Consider the following 20,608-nt stretch of genomic DNA (forward strand, 5'->3'; position numbering starts at 1 on the left):
GACAGAGGAAAGAGAAAAGACAGAAGAGAGGGTGGAGAACAGAGACAATGATAGAGGTAAAACAATAGAGAGATGAAGAGATAGAAAACAGGACACCCACAGAATGACAAGACAAAGACAGGGAAGAGAGACAGAGAAGGCAGAACAAGAGACAGAAACAGAGAGGGAGAGAGACTAAGCAAACTGAAAGAGAAACTGCCGCAAGGGCAGAAAGAGACAGGCAGAAGACAGGGACAGCCACGGATGGAGACATGGTGAGGGAGAGAGGGAGAGACAGAGGGGCTGGGGACCAGCCTCCAGCTGGCCTGGCGCTCTGCTCCTGGGCGGGAGGAGGATGTTCTGAGGTGTCCCCTCGGACACAGCACCACGGAGTCCGTCCTGTGCGTGGCCTGGTGGGGCAGAGCTGCTCGCCTCCTGGCAGCCAGGAAGCAGAGAGAGAGGGGCAGGGCCAGGGGGAGGGTCCTCAGCCTGCAAGGGCGTGCCCATGGCTTCCTCCAACCAGGCCCCGCTCCAAAGTTCCCATCCCCTCCCGATAGCCAATAAGACGAGGCCTCATCCAGCCTTCAGCATGTGAGCTTTGGGGGATACTGTAAGATGCAAACCTCAAATGCTGCTCACATCTCTGGTCCTCTTTCTTTCCTTTTTTTTTTTCCTTTCTGCCCATTGTCATGAAGGACAAAGGTCCTGAGGTGGGAGTGGGCGGGACATCCGCAGAGGAGGCTGGAGAGGCGGATGGATGAACGTGACAGAGGTGTGCTGGGTGGGAATTGGAGAGGAAATGGAGAGGAGGGCAGGGCCAGACATGGGGGGACTAAACGATGGACAGTTGCCAGGATTTGGGCCCCGCAGCCAGTGGCTATGGCGGAGCAGCTAGACACCCTGGGATGGAGGAGAGGGCAATGCCATTGTGTCTGTGAAGCTTGGGCTGGCTGGGGCCTCTGTGGGTTAGGTGGGTGCTGTGTAGGTCTGGGGGGACATGGGGCTTGGGGGGGGTGGGTTCAGTATGCGCTTCCCAAACTGTCCAGGGAAGCACACTATGCAGCTAGACGGGCAGGGGGCATGCAGCACTTGCTCCCAGTGTTAAAATAAATGTGGGAGAGAAGAAAATCTCACCTATTTATTTCATTTTATTTTTTAAGATAAGCAATTTCGGTTGGAGCCAGCCAAATGGACTGGCTTCTACGTCCTGGCCACCCTTGCACTGAGAAATGCCTTGTTGGGAAGTTGGGGAATCAGGGATAAGACGGGGGACAGCAGATGGGTAAGAAGGGAAAAGATGAAGATGGCCAGGCTTTGAGGAGCAGGGAGGGAAGGTGGCATGACGGGGTATTTCCCCAACTCTGTCCTCTCTTGTCCCTCTGGGGCAGGCTAGGCCCCTGGCAGCTGACGCACCCCAGAAAACGGGTCCTTTCTTTCCGCTGCCTCCCTGGGCGGCTTTGCCGGGAGACACAGCTCCCTCTTTTAAGACGGGCCCCATGGAAGGTGTTTTCCTTCTGGCCACAGGACAGACACATTGGTACTGGATGTTTCTGGTACTGGCTTTTTCTCTGCCGGGCAGGTTTTGTGGGTGTGTTATTTACACGGCGGGGGGACGGCTGAGCGGCTCCCCTACTGAGGGAGAAGATGATAGTGCCCCCTCAGACCAGGCTCCCTTTCCCTGCTGGGCACAGGGGGCAGGGTAGGGCGGGCGGGGGCCCTGTGATATGGCTGGAGTCGGTTGCAGGGCGGGTGACCCGTGGCAGGCTTCCGTGGTGGGCGGCGATGGCGTCGGGCCGCAGACGGCGGGCGGGGCACGGGTGTTCTCTGGGCTCAGCTGTTGTCCCTGGCGTCGGAGGAGGCACTTCCGAACAAGATGTCACTGTCCTGGGACACACCGCTGAGCTGGGACTTGGTCTTGATGAGGAACTGGGTCCGGCGGAACATCAGCCTCTCCTGCTCCTGCTTGAGCTCCAGGTAGGAGCGGGAGAAGGTGTGGAAGATGGAGGTGACGGGGAAGGCCATGAGCAGGATGCCGCTGAGGATGCTGCTGAGCGCCACCACCTGGCCCGGCGTGCTCCTGGGTACCATGTCGCCGTAGCCCACCGTGGTCATGGTGATGACGGCCCACCAGTAGCAGGCGGGGATGCTGGTGAACTCGGGGCTGTCGGCCAGCTCATTCTCGATGACGTAGAGGAGCGGGGCGAAGAGGGCGATGGCCACGCACAGGAACAGCAGCAGCAGCCCAAACTCGCGGGTGCAGCGGCGGGCCGTGAGCCCCAGCGTCTGCAGCCCCAGCGAGTGGCGCGCCAGGCGCATCACGTAGAGGATGCGCAGCGCCCGCAGCACGCGCAGCGCCAGCCCCACCTTGTCCAGGTAGCTGTTCCCCGCGCCCGGCTTGCGGCGGCCCGAGGCCGCGCCGTCCACCAGCAGCGTGATGTAGTAGGGCAGGATGGCCACCAGGTCGATGAGGGTCAGCGGGCTCCGCAGGAACGCGAACTTGCTGGGCGCCTGGATGAAGCGCAGGAGGAACTCCAGGGAGAACCAGCCCACGCACACCGACTCCACGATGAACACATTGTGGCACATCTCCGAGCACTGGCCCTGGAGAAGAGGGACAAGTCCCCTCAGGGAGGGGCCACCAAGAGTGGGGACCCGGGCCTGGCCTGCCTGCTCCCCATCTTACCAGGCCCTGGGCTCAGCTCTGTCACTCCCTGACCCCAGTGTGAACAGGGTTTGTCTGTCTGTCTGTCTGTCTGTCTGTCTCTCTTGCCAGTCCTGGGGCTTGAACTCAGGGCCTGGGTGCTGTCCCTGAGCTTCTTTTGCTCAAGGTTAACACTCTACCACTTGAGCCACAGCACCACTTCTGGCTTTTTCTGTGTATGTGGTACTGAGGAATCGAACCCAGGGCTTCATGCATACCAGGCAAGCACTCTACCGCTAAGCCACATTCCCAGCCCCTGAACGGGGTCTTCTGTAGGCCTCATTTCTCTCCGGGTCTGACCTCAGGCCCCCTCCCCCACAGCTGCTGCTCTGGCTCCTAGCACCGCCTGGGTGCTGGAACCTGATCACGTCCAGAACGGGCCCCTGATTTCTCCTGCCTGTGGTTCCTCTCCTGAGCTGCTGAACACCCATTCCTCTAGTGATGGGACGTGGGAGCCCGCTCGCCCCGGGCCTCTATTTCTTCCGTCTTCCCCTCCACTGCTCTTCATGGAACCCCTCAACCCGCCCAGCCCTCTGTCCTCAGCATGTCCCCTGCCTGCGACTTGGCGCCTCCCGTCAGATCCTCCGCCCTCAGTACCCACTCTGCTCCTGCCTTCCCTCCTCCAGCTCTTTGCTGGAGCAGCAGCTTCTCAGACAGACCTGTGAACTCCCTGCTTGCAGGAATCCCATTTGCTTGCACTCCAGTTCCCTTCTCCTGCAGTGTCAGCTCCTCTCTGCACAGGCCTTAGGAGAGTCCCCTTTCTGGGAGATTACAACCCCTTGGGGCAGAGCCGCATTACTCAGAAAAGCCCAACCCACCTCAGTGCCCGGAGAGGCCCCGCCCCTGGCAGGTTGTCTCAGGGATGACATTTAGAGGGGTACCGGAAGGGAACACAAAGCTGTCATGGGCCAGGCAGGCAATGCCGCTGGGGAGGTGAGGTGTGTGTGGGGGGGATACAGAGGATGCTGATCTCTGCCCTCAGGGATTCAAGCCAGGCTGCTTTGGGGAGCTTCCCAGAGACCTTGGGAACCTGCAGTTTTATGGGGAAGCCCTTGCTGAGCATTTTTCATTAACTAGCCGGGAGTTGATTTAAATGCTGACTGCACAGATGGAAGAAAAGCTGCTCTGGCCCCTGGACACAGAGGCCCTGGCCTACAGGGGAACTGGGGGCCTGACTGTCTTCCATCGCCTGGACCCCATCTTCCCAGAGGCCAGAGAGGACAGAGACCAAGGTTCCAGCCCGGCATCTCGTGGCTCTCGGAACAGCTGGATTCTCAAGGTCAGGCTCTGTCTGGTCTCGTTCTAGGACTATGCTAAAGGCTGGTGATGTGAGCCATTTGGCTGGGCCTGTGAGGTCTCAGACCTCTGGGGCAGGAAGCCCCTCCAGGAAGCCTCCGGGCACCCCTCTGAGGAGCCCCGATGTCCACGCTCTCACACACAGCCTCCTTGTCCTGCGAGGGTGCTGCTCCTCACCCTACCCCAGAAAGACTTGAAGTCTGATCTTGTCTGGTCACCTGTCTCCCCTACAGAGCCTGCATGCAACAGGCGCCCAAATGTGTACACGCAGGAGCAAGTAGAAGAGTGAACCCTCCCGTCCCTCCCCCAAAATGAACCTGAAGAGCAATTCACCAAGTCATTATTAAAAACGACCACCTCGACACTTTCCTAGCATGGGAGGCCTTCCACCCACACCATGGTCCCCAAACCTCCCCCATCAGCCCCCCCCCCCATAAAAACAACAAGCTGGGCACTGGTGGCTCACGCCTGTCATCCTAGCTACTCAGGAGGCTGAGATCTGAGGATCATGGTTTGAAGCCAATCCAGGCAAGAAAGTCTGTGAGATTTTTTTTTTTTTGGGTCCGGTCATGGGGCCTGAACTCTGGGCCTGGGCGCTGTCCCTTAGCTCTTCAGCTCAAGGCTAGTGCTCTACCACTTGAGCCACAGCGCCACTTCCAGCTTTTTTCTTTTTTCTTATGTGGTGCTGAGGAATCGAACTCAGGGCCTCAGGCATGCAAGGCAAGTGCTCTACCACTGAGCCACCTTCCCAGCCCGGTCTGTGAGATTCTTATCTCTATTAAACTACCAAAAAACCCAGAAGAGGAGCTGTGGCTCAAGTAGCAGAGTGTTAGCCTTGGGCAAAATAAACTCAGGGGCAGTGCCCAGGACCTGAGTTCACGGCCCAGGACTGGCACCAAGAAAACAAAACCCAAAAAGCAAAAACAAAACAACAATCAACATTAAAATCCCCCAAACAATAAGCAGTCTCAGAAGTTGAACACAAAAGGCTTTACTGCTATTTTCCTGATAAAATTAGAGCATCGGAAGCTGAAAAGAATCTGTACGAAGTCCAGGGACTTCTCTGGTCTGACATGGTGAGCTCGCTCCGTGGCCTTCTGTCCCCCTCCACTTTCTCTCTGGCTGGTTTTGTAAGCCCTGTACATGCTCACCCCTTCACATAGACTCGAGTATCCACAGCACTGTCACGGGCCCAGGGCAGATGAAGAAACTGAGGCACAGACAGGTGGAGCTTTGCCCCAGCCTCCCGCTGGTGGGAGCTGAGGATGGGGGAGGGGGAGAGGCACGGAGGCCGCTGGGCTCCTCCTTCCTTCCCTAGCATGGCCCCCTCCGCTCATCAAACATTAATTTTGTTGGCTGAGTGCTGTTTAATACCTTTGTAAAAAATTCAGTGGATAAAAAGTGCCAGCCGTCCTCCGTGGCTATCCACGCCCATGGGGAGGGAGTTTGTGGTTGCTCTTCTAGCCGATGTCTCACTATGCAGCCCGGGCTGGCCTTGCAGGCTCAGTCCCTGGCCTCTACACCTCTGGTGCGAGGCCAGGCCCCGCCCATGGTAAGCACTTAAGAATGCCAAGCCGCCGCCGTGCGCATGCCAAAAGAACTTAGCACCTTCAGGGCATGCACTCGGATGGCTTTGAACACTTGGTACTCAATAATGCTGGATGGCTTTGAACGTGTGTTGGGTTCACTCTATTATTTCTCAAATGCCTACTGCCCTGAATTTGTACCTGACATCTCATTTTTTTTTGGAAACTTCCTCCCAGAACCCCATGCAAAGGGGGTAGGGAAGAGTTACAACTCAAAGTCCAAAGTCTGGGGACTCATCTACCAGGAGGGTGTAATGGGGCGTCCCTACCTCCTGTGGAATCGACTTCCACCAAAGGCTTTGGTGTGGGGTGATGGCAGGAGCTACCCTCTCCTTCTGAGAGGCTGAGGGTGCATCTTCCCATGGGAGCCACAGGCAGTGTTGTGTGGCCGGGGCGGGGGGGGGGGAGTGGGGGAATCTCCCCATCCCCAGGCCGAAGACACCGGGCCTGCTGGGCCTGCCACAGCGTGTGCATCTGCCAAGAGGGCAAGAGAATGACACACCACAGGGATGCTGGAGGATTTGAGAAAAGATGAGGGCGGAGCTGCAGGCAGCCCCTGGCAGCCTGGGCCTGCTGGGCCCGCCAGGGCCGAGGCAGCTTTTCCTGTGTCAGGCCTGGGGTGAAGCCTTCCACAGATCTCATCCTCAGCACCACACACGCCTCCTCACTTCTGGATGAGAGTCGCATTCAAGACTCAGACGATGGCCTGGTGCTGGTGGCTCACGCCTGTCATCCTAGCTATGCAGGTGGCCAACGCACACTCTTAACACACTGACCCCACGGTTCAGCCAGTGTGCAGTCAGGGAAGACCTCTCAGAGGAGGTGGCACCGAGGATGGACGGCTGGTGTGCAGACTGCCCTGTTCCTGGCGCCCAGGGACCCTTCCCTCATCCAGAGTCGGCGTCCTACCTGCTCCTCCTCCTCCCGCAGGCTGGGCAAGGTGCTGACGGACAGGTTGATGGCGGTGACCGTGACAAAGAGCACGGACAGGCAGGCGAACACCTTGCCAGGCAGCCCCGAGTGCGGCCTCTCCACCATGTCGCGCAGGGTCTGCATGCAGCGGCCCAGGCGGCCCTGGCTCCCCGCGGGGCCCTGGCTGTCCCGGCCGTCGCTGTCCAGCGGCTCCTCGTCCTCCTCCTCCTCCTCCTCCCGTTCCACCATCTCGGCGAACTCCTCGATCTTCTGCAGGTAGCGGCGCTTGCAGCAGCCGTCCAAGTGGTCCTCGGCGATGCCCCAGTAGAGCAGCTCCTCCTGGAAGGACAGGGCGCACATCTCCCTGAGCAGCCGCAGCTTGCCCGCCCGCAGGAAGGTGAGGATGGTGCCGAAGGCCCCGGGGTTGCGGTCGAAGAAGAACTCGTTGCAGGTGACGTCGTAGTCGTCACACACGCTGAGGATGTCGTCGAAGTTGGTGCAGGCCTTGAGCTGGCCCAGGCGCGTCAGCGGGAACTCGTCCAGCGTGGTCCAGGGCAGCGAGTACTTGATGCCGCCCACGTTGATGATGATCTGCCGGCGGCGGTCCCCGGGCGGGGGTCCGTCCTGCGGCCGCAGCCGCTGCGCCCGCCGGTAGAAGGCGCCCTTGATGGCCTGGCGCGGTGGGAAGAAGGCCGGGTGGAAGGTGGCGTCCGAGGTGCAGCTCAGGGCGCTGTAGTCGTAGTCAGAGTTGTCTCCCGGTAACAGGGTCATTTTGGGGCTTCACATCCCTGGAGGGCCTGGGGCGGGGGCAAGGGGGAGAGAAGGGCAAGAGAGACCCCGGATGACCCCAAGTCTCAGCCAGGCTCTTCCTTTCCACTATCTAAGCCACTCTGAAGTCGGGAATCAAAGTGTGTGTGTGTGTGTGTGTGTGTGTGTGTGTGTGTGTGTGTGTGTGTGTGTGTGTGTGTGTGTGTGTGTGTGTGTGTGTGTGTGCGCGCATGCCTACAGCTTGAACTCACAGTGCTATCCCTGAGCTTTTTTTTGCTCAAGGCTAGTGCTCTACCACTTGAGTCACACACCCACTTGTGGCTTTTGGCTGGTTTCCTAGGAGGGAAGAGTCTCACAGACGTCTCTGCCCGAGCTGGCTTTGAACCGTGATCCTCCGATCTCAACCTCCTGAGGGACTAGGATTGATTACAGGCGTGAGCCACCAGACCCTGTTAGGGATTAAATTCTTGCTGTCCCAACCTGCAGACCTGGCCCCTCCCCACCACCCGGAGGCTCCGCCCCACACCCCTCCTCTGCCAAGCCCTCCCTGATCCCTCTCCCACCAATGCAGCCCCCAAAGCCCAAGCCACTCACTCCCACCTTGTTCCGACCCATCGCAGGGCTGACACTGGGGTGCATTTACTTGGACACTGTCTCCCCTAGAGCGCCCCCCTCCCCGGAGGCCAGGCCAGGCCATCTCACTCTTTCTCCTGTCCCCAGACTCAGGGACGAACGGGTAAGTGAATGGCCAGTTCCTCGGCTTCCAACGCCTGGCTCGGAACTCATCTTCAAAGGGACCCTTTGGACTGGCTCCAGAAATGGGAGACAGACACTAAGTACCAGAGGCAGGAGGCAGTGGACAGAGACGCGCCCTGTGAACACAGGTCTGCACATGCGCCAGCCGGGGCCGCCTCGTGACTCACAGTGGTGGGGGCCCAGCTGCACTCCCGCCTCCTGGAAGCCTTTGGCCCTTCCAGCTAACTCCGCTGCCCTTCCCTCGAACATCGGTGCGTGGCTCTGGCCCCTGCAGAAGGCTGCTGCCTGGGGACGCGCAGGTCCTCCCTCACCCCCAAGTCCCTGCGCAGAGACAGGCTTGCCCACCGGGTAGGTCTCCTGCCAAGGAGCACCAGATGACAGGCACTTCTGGGAAACTGAGGCCAAACTGCCAGCTTGCACAGACTCCTCCCTGTCAACCCTCAAAGCCAAGGGTTTGCGCTGCTGAGGAGAGACTGTTTATTCAGTACCAGCTCACAAGCTGAGCTCGGTTCAGGAATATTTTGCTTGGCTTAAAGAAGTTTCTGCAAATTGAGAAATTTCATGTAAAAAAAAAATCCATATTCTTGGCTTCTCTTGAAAAAAAAAATCCGAATATCTGACAACACTCGGTCCAAATTCCAACTGCGAAATGGCTGTCCCCTGCAGCGCCCCACTCCTCCGGGACGCCCACTTCACTCACGAGCACTTCGTTCCCTGCCCTGTGGGCATTTGAGCCGGGCCTCCGGGTGACCCAGCAGAGCGCTGGGGAATCAGCCATCTCGGAGACGGTGGTAAGCTTCAAGGACTTCGGATTTTATAATCACCATCCGTCCCCCTGCCCGACCCCTAGCCGAAGCAAGCAGGGCAGTTCCAAGTGGCGATCACTGTCCACTTCCACCCCCACCCTCTGTAGGGGTGAAGCGGCCTGACAGGAGCCAGGATGTGGGACCCCCTGAAGGGGGCCCCCAGCAGGAATCACATCACAGAAGTCTGTCAGCTCCCCACTCATGGTTGAAGAGAGCTAACATTTCACAGAGCGGGCTTTGGAACACGGGGGCGCACCCGTGTTTGGGATACACACCGTGGGGGTTTTGCGTTCCTGACCTCCCCAGGCAAAGCCTGCCAGGCGCCTGGGGCGTGGGAATCAACCCTCTGGGGTGCATCACACCCAGCCGCGTCCCCTTCCAGCTTTATTCTTGCCACCAAAGACAAGAGCAAAATGACAGATTAGCAAGAATGACACAGAAGCCGCCCCAGCCCCAGGGCTGCGCTGAGATCCCACGGCCTCCGCTCTCCAAGGGTCGCCTTCCCACAGTCTGGCTGCTCTCCCCCTCCCCCACGCCTTTGCTCCTTTCCCCCCACATCCCTCCCACGGCCCCTGCTGTCTCCCCACCCCACGGCCTCCCCACGGGCAGACAGCTCTTCCCAGCAGGCTGCTTTGCACAGGGGACGGGGAATCTGCAGGACAGAGGCCCTGGCAGGGAGAAGCTGGAGTTTGCTGGATGCGGAGTGGGTCCCTTTCTCCATCTGTGAGATCAGATGGGATGATCTAGGGGCTGTGGAGAACAGTGTGTGGAGGATGGTATATGGAGGATGACTGTGGAGGACAGTTTGGAATTCTAGACTCCAGTCAAGTCCACCAATCAAACAGGCCCCGCAGGCCGGGAGACACAATGCTGCCGTCACCACCAAGCCAGCTACACCGTTCAAGGACCTCAGGTCTCTCCTGTTGCAGCCTGAGCCCTCTCATTCTGGGGGAGGGCTTTGGGAGCCACACTGGTGGGGGGGGCTTGTCAGGGGAGCCACACTGGTGGGGGGGGCTTGTCAGGGGAAGGGGTGTGGAGCCTCATGGGTGGAAGGGGTCCAGGCTGCTGATTCCCAGGGTGATGTCTGCAGTTGAGGAGACAGAAGAATCTGGGTACTATCTTGAGAGTAGACAAGACAAGGAGCAGGAGAGCTGGCAGGCAGAGTTAGGGAAGGAAAGAGGGAGAGAGGGAGGGAGGAAAGGAGAGAGTGGGGAGAGGAAGGCCGGTATTTCACTTGGAGATGGCGGCAGACATTCTGGGCACAGGTGGAGAGGAAAGAGGGCTGGGTGACCTTTGGAATTCTCCTGGAAGAAAAGCCACTGGACTTGCAGATGGATCGAGGGGTGCTGTAGCATTTTCTGTGGTGCCATTTACTGAGGAGACAGGTAGGTGGCGCTGTGATGAGCATGCGTGAGAGGGAGCACTTCCTGGCTGTTGGATGATGGACAGAGGACGACGAAGCCAAATCCAGGGAAGGGTAAGGATGGAGTATCTTCCATGGCCAGCATGGGGCCATCACAGATGACGTGTGTGTGTGTGTGTGTGTGTGTGTGTGTGTGTGCGCGCGCGCGTGCGTGCACAGGCACATAGGTGCACGTGCACGCATGTGTACAGGTACAACCTGGATGGTATGGTAGGCAGGATGGGGCCCCCCAGTGGTGTCTCCATCCTTGGGTCTGTGACTGTCACACTAGTGAGATGGCACTGGGTAATCACTGGTGGGGTTGACATCAGCTAATCAGCTGATACCAAGTTCAGGAATGTTCTGTGTGGGCTCCGTGTCACTGCAGCACTCCACGTATGTGAGGGGCAGAGGAGAGAGCCAGGGACATGGCGGCGGAGGAGGGGGGAGAGACTGGATGTGGGTTCTGAGCATGGGGGAAGGGGCAGGAAGGAAGCAGGGTGGGGGTGGGGTTCCGAAGACTGGGAAGACAGGCCTTCAAAATGGGGCCCAGCCTGGCCCAGCCCTGATTTCAGCTAAGCCAGCCCCCTGTGGAAGCTCTAGAATGGTAAGTTCATCCATGCGGTTGCCTCATCTGCTTGGTTTGGGGTTGGCTGGGGGTGGGGGAGGGGACTCGGCTGGAGAAGAGCCCCCGGGCTGTGAAATCAGGAGCCCTGGTTCAAGGTCAGTGGCTCCACCTTTGGGTTTGGTTTCCTCCTCCTCCTCCTGAGTTACAGCAAAGACAAAAGGCAGAAGGCCCCGGCCCGTCACTGCACTATCACCGATTTACCCTCCACGTGCAGCTGTGATGTTAGACTTAGCTGTGACGTCATCCTCCTACCCACACGAACATGCTGTCCCGGCCCCACTGGGGTTTGAACCTCAGGGCTGGAGGGAGCTCAGGCTGGGTGGTGCTCCGGGAAGGCCACGGAGCACTGCTGAGCATGATGAAGCTCACTGTTGCTCTGTGACCCCCAGAACCCCACTCCCAGCTTTGTTCCCCAGACCTGCAACCAGAAGCTGAAAGACACATTCTTTTTTTTTCTTTAATTTTTGTACCAGTATTGGGGCTTGAACTCAGGGCCTAGGCACTGACCCTGAGCTTTACCATGGAAGCCTGGTATTCTACCACTTAAGGTACAGCCCTACTTATGGCATTTTGCTGGTTAATTGGTGATAAGAGTCTCAGGGATTTTCCTGCCCAGGCTGGCTTTAAACTGTGATCCTCGGATCTTGGCCTCCTTAGTAGCTAGGATTACAGGCACGAGCAGGCTTCTAGCTCCTGCACTGGAATCTCGAATGCAGGTTTGCTTCTTGGATTTATTTGATCTTAGGACAAGGTACTGTCCTGTGTGGCTTGGTTAGGGACCCTGGTCTCCCCTGGCCTCCCCATCAGACTGCTAGGTGCAGAGGGCAGAGGCTGCAGATTGCTTGGGAAGCAAGCCATGGATGAGCTGTGGGCTCAGCCACACACACCGAGCGGAGAGGCAGTTTACAGCACTGCACTATTTACGTAAATGAATGCACACGTCACACACGTCAGAAGGGCTCAGACACAGTTAAGGGTCCCTATCAAACCAAATGGGCAGTCCCCACAAGGTCAGAAAAGGGGGACTGGACCAAGAGGGAAAATGTGTAAGGCAAGTCAGCCTGCCCAGGCCAAGGAAGAGGAAAAAGAGGAAGAGGAGCAGCAGCAGCAGCGCTGAGGTAGACTTGTAGGTCTCATAACTGCTTAACAGGTTAAAATGGAGAAGCCCTGGCTTCCCTAATGCCCTGGGTGCTCAAACTGCCCAGGGCTCAGCTTGCCAGACAAGCAGTTCCTAGCATCAACTTTAGGAGAGGGTGGAGAGGAGAGGAGGGGAGGGAGGAGAGGGGAAAGGAGCCGCGGATGGGACACCACCTGTGCCTGGACACTCTCGAGGGGCCGCCTGGGCTTCGGCAGGCGCTCGCTGGCCCTCTGCTCAGGCCCCTGTGGGAGGCAGCAGGGCTGTGGGGTCCTGCTTCCCTGGAGAAGTGGAACCCCTTTTAACGTTGCCAGAAACACCGTCTGCAGTGGGGTCCCCTGGATCACGTTCAGACCTCCCTGCCCTCAGGCCACGTCCCCCGTCCTGGAACAAAGCTGATGCTCACACGCCAGGATTCAGGCTAGGTGGAGAACACGTTTCTGAAGACAAAATGGGAGGGGAGGGACATCCCGCCTCCTAAGGCTCTAGAATCACTGGGTACGTGACGGACAGACGGTGAGTGTCCCCTGTGCTTCCCGCGGGCTGCCGGTGGCCGCCCGTTTCCTATGGCCTGCAAATGATGTTATAAACATGTAAATGGCCCTTGGTAGAATAAAGGTTCTTCACCCCTGAACTGTAAAGCATCACTGAGCGGAGGCCCCATCCTGGGCTCAGGGCGTGACGGAGGGCCAGGAGGCCCCAAGGGACGAGAGTCTAAGCCAGGCTGGCCTGGCCATGTCTGGTGCTGACCGGAGGAGCCAGTGACTCAACCGGAGCCAGCCAGCCTTTCCCAGCTCTAAGCTCCATACAGTCTCGGTAAGAAGCCACTACAGGGCTCCTGGCGGCTCACACCTGGGATCCCAGCTACTCAGGAGGCTGAGATCTGAGAATCATCATTCAAAGCTAGTCTGGGCAGGAGCGTCCATGACACTCTTATCTCCAGGTAAGCAGCCAAGAGCCAGAAGTGGAACTGTGACTCAAGTGGTAGAACAAAAAGCTAATGTTAGGTCAGCTCCAAGGCACTGAATTCAACCCCCCCCCCACCCCCCATACTCACACACCTGATTCCATCCCACAGCCACGACTATGAAGGACACAAAAAGATTCCCGCAACCGCCAATCAGTGAGCCTGACCGTCATGGGCCTCTTTCAATAAGCCGCTGGCCTCTCTGGCCCCTTGCCTCTGCTGGTCCCGTCTGAGGGGCCCTCAGCCCCTCTTCCACATTCAAGGATGCAGAGTGAGCGCTAGCGGCCACACTCTGCAAAAGGAGCCTGGACTGGGACAGTGTAAAGCCAGGCAATACCACAAATACCTCCACCGTACACAGGACGCTGAGGCTCCAAGACGTGAACAGGAGAAAAACAATGAGCTCAGAATCCAAACCACACCCTGCAGCCCCTCGGATCTCCTGACGGGTGGTTCTTCCACCCCCCGTGCTGCTCCAGGGGCTGGGTCCAGTCTCTCCAGTCTACAGACAAGCTTCTGGAAAGGCCTTGGGAGGAGGGGGTGAGAAGCAGGCTTGCTTATGGCTGGGGAAGTATTGTCATCCCTGTGAGACTTGCCATAAAGCACCACAGAAAAACCAACAGAATCCCTGGCTTTGTCAAACTCAGCCTGGCCATCAGAGCCTGTGGGAAGGATACAGGGCAAAGGAAGCAGATGACGGAGCAATGCGGGGCCACAAGCCAGGGAATGCAGGCAGCCTCTGGAAGCTGGAGATGGCCAGGAGTGGATTCTCTTCTGGCAGCCCCTGGGTGTAGCCCAGAGATCCACCTGGGATGTCTCCAGATAGCGTAAGGTAAGTTGGAGATGCTTTAAGGTACAATAATATGCTAATACATAAACACGGGAAACTCATACCACCCAAAGCCACGTTCTAGAAGAAAAGCATTTCCTTCCTGAGTCTCCTGGCCTTTGGCTTCTGCTTCTCGAATGTGCCATTCCTAACTCGGAGCAGGAGGTGTTGGAGACCCCTCCATTTCAATCCATGCGGTTCTTCCCTGGCCTTGCCTGGGCCTAGTTTCCCTGCTGGTTCATCTGTCAGGATGAGGGCTCCTGGCTGGGCTGACTCAGGCTGCTCATGCTGCCTTTAACCCCAATTAACTCGTTCATCAAAACTGTTCTGGCCATTAGCTCACCCAGAGCCTGGCAGGCCGGATCGCCCAGTCCGAACCTGCCTGGGGACTGTGGCTTTGCCACCTGCCATCCATCCTCACCACCACTCAGTCCCCCCGGACCCTGGTCTCACACTCTGAAGTCTGAGGGGGCCTCTATTCCTCCTTCCCGCAAATGAGAGAATGTGCCGGAAGAGCCTTCTCCACAAAAAGACAAGCTGCCTCCTGCACTACTGGCAAAATGACACCCAACTCATGTCTGCCTCCGGCAGGTGCCAGGGCTGAACACCTTTCCCACAGCCAGAAAATGAGAGCGAGCATACAGGCTTAAAATCAGGGGTGCGTTTCTTGGGGCAGCAGGAAGGGGGGTCACCTGCTGCTACACCTCCGAAGAGGGAGACCAGGGCCTAACTGGAGAGGGGCAGGCATGTGGCAGAGGTCACCAGGCCACATGAACAGCCCTGGGCCCCCCCCCCAGCCAGGACTCAGCAAATCCACTGCCATCGCGGACACTGCTCATCCAGGTCTGTCCGTGAGGTAATAAAAATGGCCACTGTGATGGAACACTTGCTGACAGACTCTTTCTGGCCTCTTTTATTTTTTTTTTTTAACTAATTCTATTTAGAGGGGCCGTACCAGCCACCATGTTACCCCCAAGGGCTCCATTTCTGGGCTGAACAAACAAATGAATTCCCAGATCCCTATACTTCTGGCAACTGGAAATACAAACTCTTAAAAAGAAATCCTTTTTTTCACCCCAGTACTAGGAATTGAACCCAGGGCCTCACACCTGCTAAGCCAGCGCTCTACCACATGTCCTCAGACAAAAACCTCTACGTGAAGACAGAGGGGTGGGGGAAAGGACAACAAGATCAAGGCACCCTCCCGGGGCTGGGGAGGGGCTTCCTTAGTCCCGGGCAAAGCCTCTGGACCCCTGTGGCCAGGGCACAGCCCTTGGCCCTTCTGTTGGGGGGAGGGGTGTGCCCGCCCCAGCCCAGCTACCTGTCAGGTGCAGCACACGTAAAGGGGCCCTCCGATCTGCCCCCAGCAGCCTCGCAGCCCCCACAGCCCAGGCCCTTCCCCCCCCCCCCCAGCTTCAGAAGGAGACAACTGGGCTTGCCTGCCTTCCAGCGCACTCACAGTTCCCTGTGGGCTTGGCGCGTGTCCCACGACAGACATCTTTCCACTGGAACGAGCTGGCTTACAGCACGATGGAGAAGAGCGGTCCCCGGGGCCGCCGATCGCCTGCCGCCTGCTCAGTGCTGTCTCTCCAAAGCCCAAGGTAGAGATCTGGCCTCTCTGGGCTGGGGCAGCCCACCCAGGAAAGAGGGTGTGTCCTGGCCACGAGCCCACAAAGGCCCCCGCCCCATCCCTGGCTGGCAGGCTCCCCTGGTGAGGCTCCCCGCGGTGCCCGCAGGTGAAAGGGCTTGGAACACACCTGGCCAACTCCCTTCTGCTCCCGCCCTCCCGCGGTGAGTCAGACCCGCTTCTGCGGGTCCCTTCTCCTCAGCTCAGGATGTCAGAGAAGGAGATATCTACACCACTGTCTCCTTCCCATCACCCACCTTTGGGCGGGGGGCTTTGGTGCATGGCACCCCTGAAGTGCTTAAGAAAATGCCTGCTGAATGCACAGCTTTGCAAATCAACCCCACTGGAGAGCGCCTGCACCCGGCAGTAACCTTAAATCAATGCGCCCCAGCACCCAGGCCCGCCCTCCCTGATGGAGCTTTTGGGTCCCCTTATTCCTGTCTAACCCCCCAACACACACCGCAAGGAACGCATTAGATCCACCCGCATGGGGTGTCCGGGGGTAGCCCAAAGCAGCCTGACCTCCCTGGGGCTGCCTTAGCCCCCCACGTCTCCCTAAGCCACCCCGACCCTCCGGCCCAGTCTCGGCCCGCCCCGGGGCTCGCCGTCCCCTGCCCTGCCCCAGCCTGGTGGCAATAAATGTTTGTTGAATGAATACGCGGCTGTTTGCTGCAGTGAGCTGCCCACACCAGGTGCTCAGCCAATCCCAGGAATGCATGAACTCCGTCTTTCCTTCCCCACCGGAAGGCTCCGGAGCGCCGCGTGCGCCCCTCGGGCGTGGGGGCCCCGGGCTCCGCTGGGGCGCGGTCGGTGGCCGTTCAAGTACACCAGAGGTGCTCAATAAATGCGTCCGAGTTCACAGTGAACGGCTCCCCGAGGCCCGCGGGTGGGGTGCGCCATCGGCGCCTCGGGGCGCTGGGAAGGGGCGAGCGGCGGACGCCCCTGCACCCCGCCGGTCTCCTCCCGGGGTTCGGGCTGGAGAGGCCGCCGCCCGCCGGCGGGGCGCCCCGCCCCGGTCAGCCGGGCGCGGACGCCCCTCGCTCGGCGTTTCCGGGGACCCCCGGGAGGGGCCGGGGCCACGTGCGGCTCCCCGAGCCCCGGCGTGCGGCGCGGGGTCCGGCCAGGCCGCCGCGCGCGAAGTTCCCACCTCAAGTTCCCGTCGCCGCGTCCCCGGCGCCCGGAGCCGGCCGGGCGGCAGCTTCGTCCCCGCGGGATCCGCGGGTCCCGGACGAGGGCGCGATGGGGGCCCGGAAGCCGCCGGGGGCGCCCGCTCGGCCTCCCCGGGCGGCCGCCCGACCTGAGCCCCGGGGGCCGGCTCAGCTCCCGCACTCGGACCCGGGGCCGTCCCGCCTCCGCCTCGGGTCCCCACAGGGCTGCGAGTGCGCCGGGAGCGCGGCGCGCCGGCCTGCGAGGGAGGGGGCGGGACGGAAGGCGGGCGGAGGGCGGGAGGGGGCGGGGCGGCGGGCGGGAGGGGGCGGGGCGGCGGGCGGGGACTGCGCTCGGGGCGGAGAGGGCGGGCGGGCGCGGCGCGGGTCCTCCCCGCTGCGCGCACCGGGCCGCGGCGGCGTCCCCGGCTCCGGGCACCGGCGCGCCCCGACCCCGACCCCGACCCCGACCCCGGACGGCCCGCGCCGGCTCCCCTTCCTCCGCCGTCCCGGTCCCCGCCCGGCCCGCCGCCCCCAGCCCCGGGCCCGCGCCGTCCCGCGCGCGGTGGTCGTGCGCGCCCCCCGCCACCGGCCCGGGCCCACGCGCGCCTCGTCCCCAGCGCGGCGGCCCGGGCGCCTCGGGCGTGCGGGACGGCCCCGCAGGTGTCCTGTCAACTCCTCAGGGGCGGCACGTGTGCGGATCCACGCGGCCCGGGCGGGACCCGGGTTCCCCGGGGTCCGGGCTGCCATCTCCTGGCCTGCCCCGGGGACACAGGCGTGGTGCCCCGTACTGCCCGCTCGGCCCGGGCTATGTCCCCACCGGCAGAAGCCAGCTTCCCCCCTCCCTCCCCCCGGCCCTGCGCCTTCTCCCCTCTTCCTGGGGGTCTGCTGCCTTGCTCTGCCATCAGAGACCCAAGAGAGGACGCGCGCAGAAGCCGGCCAGAGGCCGGCTAGGCGGCTCTTCCTTCGTGAGGACAGATGGGCAAGGACCTGCCTGGAGGAACTTGCCCTGGGCTGGGCAGAGGCGAGCCGGGGAGACGGCTGCCACGGCGCAGGCTGTGGTCAGGGGCGCAGCGGCCGGGCAGAGACCTCTTAGAAGGATGGTGAGCACTGGACGCTGGGCTCTGAGTCAGGAGGAACTCGTCTAGAGCGGATCCTGGCTTGGGGGGGGGGCGAAAAGGCTTGTGGGAGGAGCTGGCTAGAGCCCGCGGCCGGAGCCTGGTGGGTCCTTGGGCCTGGTCAGCGGCCTCTGGAGGCGTCATTTGCCCTGAGACTGAAGCCCCGGCTCCACCAGGGCCAGGGCTCGCCGGCGGCTCCATCAGGACTCCCCACATCCCCGTTCTGCCACAGCATCACTGTGGGAGGGACTGGTCCTTTGAGGGGAGGGGGGGATGATCTTGGGGTCAGACTGCTGTCCTCGAGGGAGACAGAAAGCCCCGGATGTAGCAGAGGGTCCCCAAATGTTCCTTTGGGCACTGGAACTGACCATTCCTCAGGCCTGAGGTGGAGCCCTTCCAGCAAGTTCTCTGTTGATTCAGATACACTGGTTTGGGGGCAGGGGTGTCACACTTTGAAGGCTTGAACCTTCAGGTGTATCTGGCTAGCAGATCTCCTGGGGGCTCAGGGCATGTGGTGGTCATGTGCCAGATCAGAGGGACCCCCAAAGGCCCTCCAGCAGAGAAGCTGTCCCCGAGGGAACAGGGTACGGCCTCATCAACTATTGGGGGGAGCATGGACAGAATGGCTGTGCCCCTCCCTGACCCTCTCCCTGCCAGGGCTCAACTACGTCCAATAAAATCTTCTAAATCCTTTTAAGGAATTCCCTCCGCAGTCCCTCCCTCCTTTAGAGCCTTCCAGATTTACACTCTTCTCTTCTTCATTTCCTTGCTGAGGAACTTCCCCTCCCTCCCCACCCCTCCCCTCCCCACCGCTCCCCTCCTCGCCTCTCCCCTACCATAGATGTGGATACAGCCACTGATGCCTTCTGGCACCAGCGCCAGGTGGCTGCTGGGTGGTTTGTAGCTGTCAGAGGCATGCAAGGGACAGCAGGAAGTTCTGGCACAGTCTTGGTTTATTTGTACCTACCGGGTTAAATCGTTTTTAGATTAGTTGTCAATCTTTAAAAATCAGGAGACCTCACAGAATTTTTTTTTTTTCTTTTCGCCTTCCAGAACACTAGGCAGTGATCTTGCCAACCTCCTTTGGAGCACTGTACTGGTGTGTGTGTGGGGGGGGTGCTCCCCGCCTCTCCCCACACCCCTCCCCGTAGTGGCTGGTCCCCGGGGTCCCCGTGGTTTGCCCCTCAGCCCACATCATGCTGTTTAAGTTCCCACTAGGCCCCTCCCTGCAAGCCAGATTGGTGATTTGTCATCTTGGCAAATGACCTAGAGTTGCATGGTAGATGGCAAAGGAGGATGGGAACTCAGGTCTGTCAGGGCCCAATGCCAAGCTCTCGCTGAGAAATGAACTGGGGTAAATATTGGGGGCAGGAGGAGATTGGCATCGCTGCCTGGTTGACATACCCTAAAAAGGACGTCACTGTCAGGGGTTTAAGGATGTGTTTTCTTCCCATCTATCACCAGCAGTCAGCAAGTCTTAGGTTGCTTTCCCAAGGCAGGAAGGGTATCCTGAGTGGTCTGATTTCTTTGATCCCTCTGCCTTGAGACAGGTGGCAGTGAGTGTAGTAGTGCTCTGAAGGGCTTGGGGGGCTGGCCGGCCCTCGCTTGGGTCCACTCTGCCGGCAGCGGGGCTCACAGGTGCGCATGCTGGTCTCTGACTGAGGTGGGGGGGAGGGGGGAGGGTGGAAGTGCTTCCTGTTCTCTTAGGGTCTCTGTGCTCTGGAACCCCGGCCTTGTTCTGTGTCTGGGATCTCCTGGCCCATCTCTGCCTGGAGTCATTTTCCCATGAGGCTCCTCAGGACCCAGGACCCCATCAGTAATCACTTGGGACCAGGAGCCGGGCAGGAACCAGCAGGGCCCCTGAGGAGGAAGCACACAATGGGGTACTTTGATTTGTATCTTGCTGAGAGATTTTGATATTTTACTTATCCTGGATTTTTTTCTGCCCCGATGTTGATGTAAAAAATATTACATCACTATGTAAAAAAATGATCTATGCAACTTGGGGGCAGGGACAGGAGGGGGAAACTGAGGAAAGTGAAGGGAGGGGGCGACATTGTCCAAAAAGAAATGTGCTCCTTGCTTGACTTACGGAAGGGCAACCCCTCCGTACAGCACCTTGATAATAACAAATTATATGAAAAAAGGGTCAAAGTATTATTGGTCCCCGTCCCCAGACTCTTTGGTGGCCTCTTAAAGCTTGCACCCCAGTTGCTTCACCCAGCTCGCATCCTGCTTCCAGCCTAGGGTTTGTCAAAAAGAACCCGGATTCTTGGGCTGCAAGTGTGGCTTAGTTGGTAGAGTGCTTGCCTAGCACGCATGAAGCCTTGGGTTCAATTCCTCAGCACAGAGAAAAACTCAGAAGAGGCGCTACAGCTCAAGTGGTAGAGTGGGAGCCTTGAACAAAAGAAGCTCAGGGACAGGGCCCAGGTCCTGAGTTCAAGTCCCAAAAGGATTCGGAGAACCCGGGCTCTGGTCTAGCTGTGTGTCTGGACACAGGACCCATGGTGCTCTGAGCCTTGAAGCTCAGGAAGAAAAAGTTCTCTAGTTCTAGAATGATCCAGCTTTCCCCTGAGAGCTGACAGGTGGTGCACTGGCTCCCTGTCCGGGTGCTCTCAGGCTGAGTCACTGGACTTTTCCTGGGCTCTCCAGGGCCAAGAGTGTCAGGCCCATCACAGCCCCCAGAGGCCTCCCCAATTCCGGGGGGTGGGGGTGGGAAGTGTGGCGGGCACTCTGGTCTGTGATCTGCAGCATTTAGTTCTTCGGTCTCATTCACTACATTGTTTCTTGAAGGACCTTTGTGAATGCGTGGGGTACAAAAGCCAAGTCTCCAGCCCTGGGGGAGACCACAGGGGAGCAGAGCCGGGCACTGAGCTGGGGGTGGAAGAGGAGCCCTTCCCCCTGCTCCCCCCTGACGCCGCCTGCCCAGAGCTGCTCTGCCAGCTCCCTACAG

General features: G+C 59.6%; 1 protein-coding gene and 1 long non-coding RNA gene across 5 annotated transcripts in view; one reads left to right on the top strand and one right to left on the bottom strand.

The window, feature by feature from the left end:
• LOC138805281 (uncharacterized) overlaps nucleotides 1-6,857 on the top strand; it is a 30,891-nt gene extending 24,034 nt beyond the window's left edge. Inside the window, exon 3 of the long non-coding RNA XR_011365479.1 lies at nucleotides 6,751-6,857. This is a non-coding gene — a long non-coding RNA (uncharacterized lncRNA). The remainder of the gene's footprint in view (nucleotides 1-6,750) is intronic.
• On the bottom strand, nucleotides 1,110-17,680 carry Kcng1 (potassium voltage-gated channel modifier subfamily G member 1). Of its 4 annotated transcripts, none has more exons than XM_069989996.1 (3): nucleotides 17,627-17,680; nucleotides 6,472-7,271; nucleotides 1,110-2,580 (listed from the first exon to the last, which is right to left on the bottom strand). In XM_069989996.1, exons 2-3 carry the CDS (start codon nucleotides 7,243-7,245, stop codon nucleotides 1,810-1,812), a joined length of 1,545 nt encoding a protein of 514 aa, XP_069846097.1. In that variant the 5' UTR covers nucleotides 7,246-7,271; nucleotides 17,627-17,680; the 3' UTR covers nucleotides 1,110-1,809. The 4 variants fall into 4 exon arrangements, with proteins under 4 accessions (XP_069846097.1, XP_069846098.1, XP_069846095.1 ...); XM_069989997.1 differs by lacking the exon at nucleotides 17,627-17,680 and adding an exon at nucleotides 16,540-16,742 and having other exon boundaries at nucleotides 6,472-7,262; XM_069989994.1 differs by lacking the exon at nucleotides 17,627-17,680 and adding an exon at nucleotides 16,540-16,742.
• Between the last annotated feature and the right edge of the window lie 2,928 nt (nucleotides 17,681-20,608).

This window comes from Dipodomys merriami, unplaced genomic scaffold, assembly GCF_024711535.1.
Source record: "Dipodomys merriami isolate MVZ:Mamm:240054 unplaced genomic scaffold, mDipMer1.0.p SCAF_39, whole genome shotgun sequence".
Taxonomy (NCBI): domain Eukaryota; kingdom Metazoa; phylum Chordata; class Mammalia; order Rodentia; family Heteromyidae; genus Dipodomys; species Dipodomys merriami.